General features: G+C 34.8%; 1 protein-coding gene across 1 annotated transcript; it reads right to left on the bottom strand.

Annotated features, from left to right (window-relative positions):
• Window positions 1-320: 320 nt before the first annotated feature.
• Window positions 321-4,250, bottom strand: LOC143625816 (uncharacterized). Its single transcript, XM_077096055.1, has 11 exons — window positions 4,193-4,250; window positions 4,016-4,124; window positions 3,833-3,941; window positions 2,877-2,965; window positions 2,726-2,782; window positions 2,524-2,632; window positions 2,338-2,439; window positions 2,144-2,208; window positions 1,682-1,850; window positions 1,514-1,568; window positions 321-481 (listed from the first exon to the last, which is right to left on the bottom strand). Exons 1-11 carry the CDS (start codon window positions 4,248-4,250, stop codon window positions 321-323), a joined length of 1,083 nt encoding a protein of 360 aa, XP_076952170.1.
• Window positions 4,251-5,150: the final 900 nt, after the last annotated feature.

The following is a 5,150-nucleotide window of genomic DNA, read 5'->3' as shown; positions in this document are numbered from 1 at the left end:
CAATATCAAAGACTGGTCTTCAAATGCAGGCAAGTAGTACCAAACTAAAACCATTGTAATAATATGAATGGGGCCTTTCCTACTTATTCAAATACTAATACCTTAAAAAATACAATAAATATATATAACATTTTTGTCACTTGACCAGCCATAAGAAGAAGCAGACATAACATTGTGTTTGTGATTTTTGAAGTAATTTAACTAAATTTAAACGTACGGTTTTCTCACTAACCTACAAACATCTAAAAAAGGCGCTAACTAGTTTGACTAACATTTAAGTGGCATCGGTCAACTAGCAAAACCATGAGTTCAATGTTTACTCAGGGGCAGGGACTTGGAAACCTTGAATGAACCTCATCTATGTCTGCCATGATCTCTGCATTAAGCTTCACTTCACAGGCACCAACAACCTCTTCAAGTTGCCATAATTTTGTAGCTCCAAAAATGGCACTGCTCACAAGAGGATGCCTCAAAACAAAAGCTGCCCAAAATAATGAAAAGCAAGTACACAAATCAAATCTACAATTGCAAACGAGCCAAGCCACTCATGAGCTACTTAAGATCAGCTAGTTAAAATCTCAAAACGAGCGAGCTTAACAGGCCTCAGGCCTAAATTAGAGCACATTTAATAAACGAGCTCGAGCCTGAGCTTCCAACATCGAGTTTCACTCAGGCTCCTAAGTCCTAACCTATTATGTATATAAATATTATAAATTTATTTTATATAATACATATATAATTACATAATCAATATTACTATATATAATATAATAACTACAAAATATATATTTTGTTGTATTTATAAAATTGATATGGACAAATATTATAAACAACCGACGTCCAATGTACTTTCTTTTATCATAAAAGTCACTCAACAGCTTTTTGCACAGTAGTCCCTTTATATGTTAATTTTGAACAGAAGTGTGATTTAAAAAACTTGGGACTGATACATCTGGTTGAAGTGGTCCCGTCGTGGAAGGTACTTCGAATTGAATAAAGGTGTGAGCGAGCTTATGCCCCACTATTGACATTAGGTCTGGCCATTTCCTTAAGAGAATTTCAATCATACGTCCCCACGTCTGGCTATACCTTGTGTCTAAGTCAAGTATTTGATTCCATATAGGCTATTCCTTATTTCCTATGTAAAAAATGACCTCTTGTGGTCCGCCGGCTCTCCTTCTCATTCTGTTTTATCTTCAAGCTTTGCTTGTTTATTTTTTATCCCAATTGTTTTCAAAAACATTTTGGATATCCGTTCCTAGTTGTTTTAAGGAATTTCACAATATTGTTCAAATCTAACATGTAGAGAGGGACTTTAAAGTGCAAAATACTGTTGAGGGACTTTTGCTAGAAAAAAGCAAAAAGAATGTTGGTTTTTTATAGTATTGCCCAATAAATTTTATAAATGGACATAAATATGTTTATATATGTGTAAAAATAAATAATAACATATTTAAACAATAATAAACAAGCCGAACCCGAAAATCTATCCAGCAGTTTTTGTTGTACATACCTACTGCAAGAGATACCGGATGAATACCATAACGTTCTGCAATAGAAATGTATGCCTGCAAAAGTTTCTTGGATCAGAAAGTAATGCAGTGTATTCAGCCATCACAAGGAAAAAAGAAAATGAAACATATTTAACAATTAAACGTAACAAAGAAGAGACTGGATTTACTTTAATCGCTTCTCTAATGATGGGATTTGAAAGGCTGTATCTGGATTCCCCTTCTGAATACCTGCCTCTGAAAAGATTCAAACGAGCATTGGCTGCACCACCATCGGGTAACAGATATTTTCCAGAAAGCAAACCCATTGCAAGTGGGCTATAAGCCAACAATTTAACCCTATAAATTATTACACAAACATCACAATCAGCATCAAAGTCAGTGGTGGACACTGGCCAGAACTACCCTGTTTGGGGCCGTTTTAAGTTAACTAGTTTTAAGACCAAATTGACCGGTTGTATAATCTGAATAGACCCAAATTGACCAGTTGTATAGTTTGAGTAGGCCCAAATTGACCTGTTGTATAATTTGAGTTGACCCAAAATTAACATGTTTCTAATTCGAGTTGACCCGACAAACCCACTCATGATTGTCAACCCTACATTAACAATAGTAACCAATGCAAAGCATACCTCTCCAAATGACAGCACTCAGCCAACCCTGAATCAAAATGTCGGCATAACAAGTTGTACGAATTCTACAATATTGATGCATATATTCTCATTAGATGGCCATATAGCAGGCACAGCGGGTATGGGTAATGGGTCAAAAGGGATCCCATGTCAAAAGTCAAAACGGGCCGAGTCAGAATAAAGTGAAACAACACCTGAACAGATATTATCCTTGGATAAGCGGGATTATTTTCAGCAACTTGTAAGAACTTCATGACTCCATACGGTGTTTCATTACAAACGCCAATGAATCTGATCTATACAAATTTTCACCACCTACATCATTATATAATATAGACTAGATGCATAAATTATTACCACTTGATGATATGATTACCGACCTTACCAGCATCAACTGCTCTTCCTAAAACATCAAGTTGTTCCTCAAAACTAACAGGGTTGTATTGTCTCACAGGATCATAATCAGTTTCCCCAAACATTGGAACATAGCTACGATTTAGGACAAAATTTAGAATATTTTATTCTGAAATTATATGATATCAAAGTAGGTGTTTAAATAAATTAAACAGATAATATACAAACCGATCAGGCCAGTGTACTTGATAAAGATCAATATAATCAGTCTGTGCACGCAGCAAGCTGCATGAGTTCTCCAATATACAAAAGGCACCATCAAACGGTTGCATTAACTGAAACAAGTGCAGCATCAGATTTAGCACTAATGTGAACTAACCTATTGTCGATAGCATCATTTATATTTCGGCTATCTAAACTTGTTGGACCACCTCGAATCCAGGGCATTTGCCCCGAAGGGCCACTAACCTGCAATCAGAAATAATCTTACAACTTCTATTTAAAACCAACAAGCAAATGGAAAATCATCAAAATATCCATTTTTTGACGGAGAAAATTAACAAAATAGCCTTTGACTCTTTAAAACTACAAAATGACCAGAGCACGAAAAAATGTCTTTTGACGCAACATATTTTGATCTGGCACAGCAGATTCGATCATTTTAGCCCCCAAAGGCCCCACAATTTTTTTTATAAAAAATGATTTTTTAAAGCTAAAACATGATAAAAAAATGATTTTTTAAAGCTAAAACATGGCACAAGAGATTTTAATCAAGGGTGTAATCCAACATTGATTGGTGACACATATCTACCTGTGATTAATCAAAATTATTGGAAATTAAAAAATAATCAAACGGCTATTTCGTAATCTGAAAAGTCAACTTCATTTTATTAATATTCTCATACAAAATGAATATTTTCACAATTTTCCATGTTAGAAATGCAACTTCTAGTTGTCATAAAGCTTATTTGGTAGTACATAGAGCAACACACCTTCCTATTATCCTACATCTAACTGAGCTTATCAATTTTACACATGAATGATGGATCCATTCCTTACAATCTATATTCCTAGATAATCAACATCCATATCATTTGTTTAGTGTTTGGATCAAATACAAATCAAATTAACGTGCTAACTGTGCGAATCAAGTAGTGCAATTATATATACAGCATAGTGTAATTACACTACGATGTAATTACATAATTACACTACTTGATTCGCATAGTTAGCACGCTTTTTTAGTTAACTATATATATGATACAAATTACTTAACTAAGCCTAAAAACAGCTAGCACATTGTACATCAAATTCTTATATCAGAAATGAGATAACCTTAGTGGCGAATACGACACGATCGCGAGGCACTTTTCGCTGTTTAATCCATCGGCCGAAGTATTCTTCACTCCGTCCGTGAGTGTCCGCACGCTGCAGCACCGGATACCTAAAATCTCAAAACATATTAATCAATTATTCAAATTATTAGTTAAGCAAACAGTGATAACGAATTTAAGTTACATTTCAGCCGAATTTAAGTTACATTTCACTCCGTCCGTGATAACGAATGCTTTGTCCAGAAGATTGAAGGATTCGGATAACGAGCTCTGCTCACCAAACGTCATCGTTCCTGTGATAGATAACACAAAAGGAAGATTTGAATCGACTGATGCTTGTTTAGATGTGAAAAATGATTACCTAAACAGAGCTTGGAAACTTGGAGATTAGAGGATAGATTGGATAGAGGAACCGCCATTCTTAATTGATAAAGCTGCTTTTTTTTTCTTTTTTTTTAATATAAACTAACCTGAGCATTCGTTAGGAGTAATTTTTATGAATAATTAAATGAACATGGTTTTCTTGTTCGTGCTAGTTCGTTAAAAAAATGAATGTGTTTGTGTTTATTTGTAAATGATATAAACAAACGGTTCGTGAATGTGAGCTAAAGAACATAGTTAAGCTATAAAACTTGTTAAAAATAATGTGAAAACAACACGTTAGGCTTAAAATGTTATTAAAACAAGACTAAGTTAAATGAAATATTAACGATTAACATAAACAAGCAATAATAAATGAAATGTATTGATATAAATATATTTAAATGAACAAAACGAGACAAGTTTGTCTGTTTAACTAAATGAGTCATCATCATCATCATCATCATCATCGTACTCAGTATATCCCACCAATAGCAAAGCTATGGTAGGGTCTGAGGAGCGTAAGATGTAGACAGCCTTACCTCTACCCCATAAGGATAGAGAGGCTGCTTCCGGTGAGACCCCTGGCTCGATAGTAGTTTTGCATAAAGCCTTGGACATAAGGCACATAGCACTCAATCATCGGGACACCGGCTGATCGGTGCATGTACCCTTGTCTTTCGGCTATCAACGCCACTACATGATGCCTGATTAACCGTCCGTCACTTTTAACGTTATTTTCACGAGATTAGTAAAATAACGTCAAAATTAGTGCAATTTCACTTTTGCCCACCCGAGGCTTCACACATATATACATCATATGTGCGCAACTCAAGCAGGGCTTGTTTAACTAAATGAGTGTTCATGTTTATTTGTTTTATCAATTAAACAAAGAAAAGTGAACTTTATGGCTAAGAGCTCTCGAACTGTTCATTGGACATTATATTCTAACTACGGTC

Source organism: Bidens hawaiensis, unplaced genomic scaffold (assembly GCF_021521415.1).
Source record: "Bidens hawaiensis isolate Kalapana, Puna unplaced genomic scaffold, B.hawaiensis_p1.1 tig00004242_1, whole genome shotgun sequence".
Classification (NCBI taxonomy): domain Eukaryota; kingdom Viridiplantae; phylum Streptophyta; class Magnoliopsida; order Asterales; family Asteraceae; genus Bidens; species Bidens hawaiensis.
This window is presented reverse-complemented; position numbering and strand designations above follow the sequence as displayed.

Bases quoted from the DNA above. Each gene is read 5' to 3' on its own strand.
- LOC143625816 (XM_077096055.1), bottom strand. From the start codon at position 4,250: ATGGCGGTTCCTCTATCCAATCTATCCTCTAATCTCCAAGTTTCCAAG. The intron at 4,125-4,192 runs GTAATCATTTTT...TATCTATCACAG, and splicing joins AGTTTCCAAGCTCTGTTTAG to GAACGATGACGTTTGGTGAG. The intron at 3,942-4,015 runs GTAACTTAAATT...TTGAGATTTTAG, and splicing joins AACTTAAATTCGGCTGAAAT to GTATCCGGTGCTGCAGCGTG.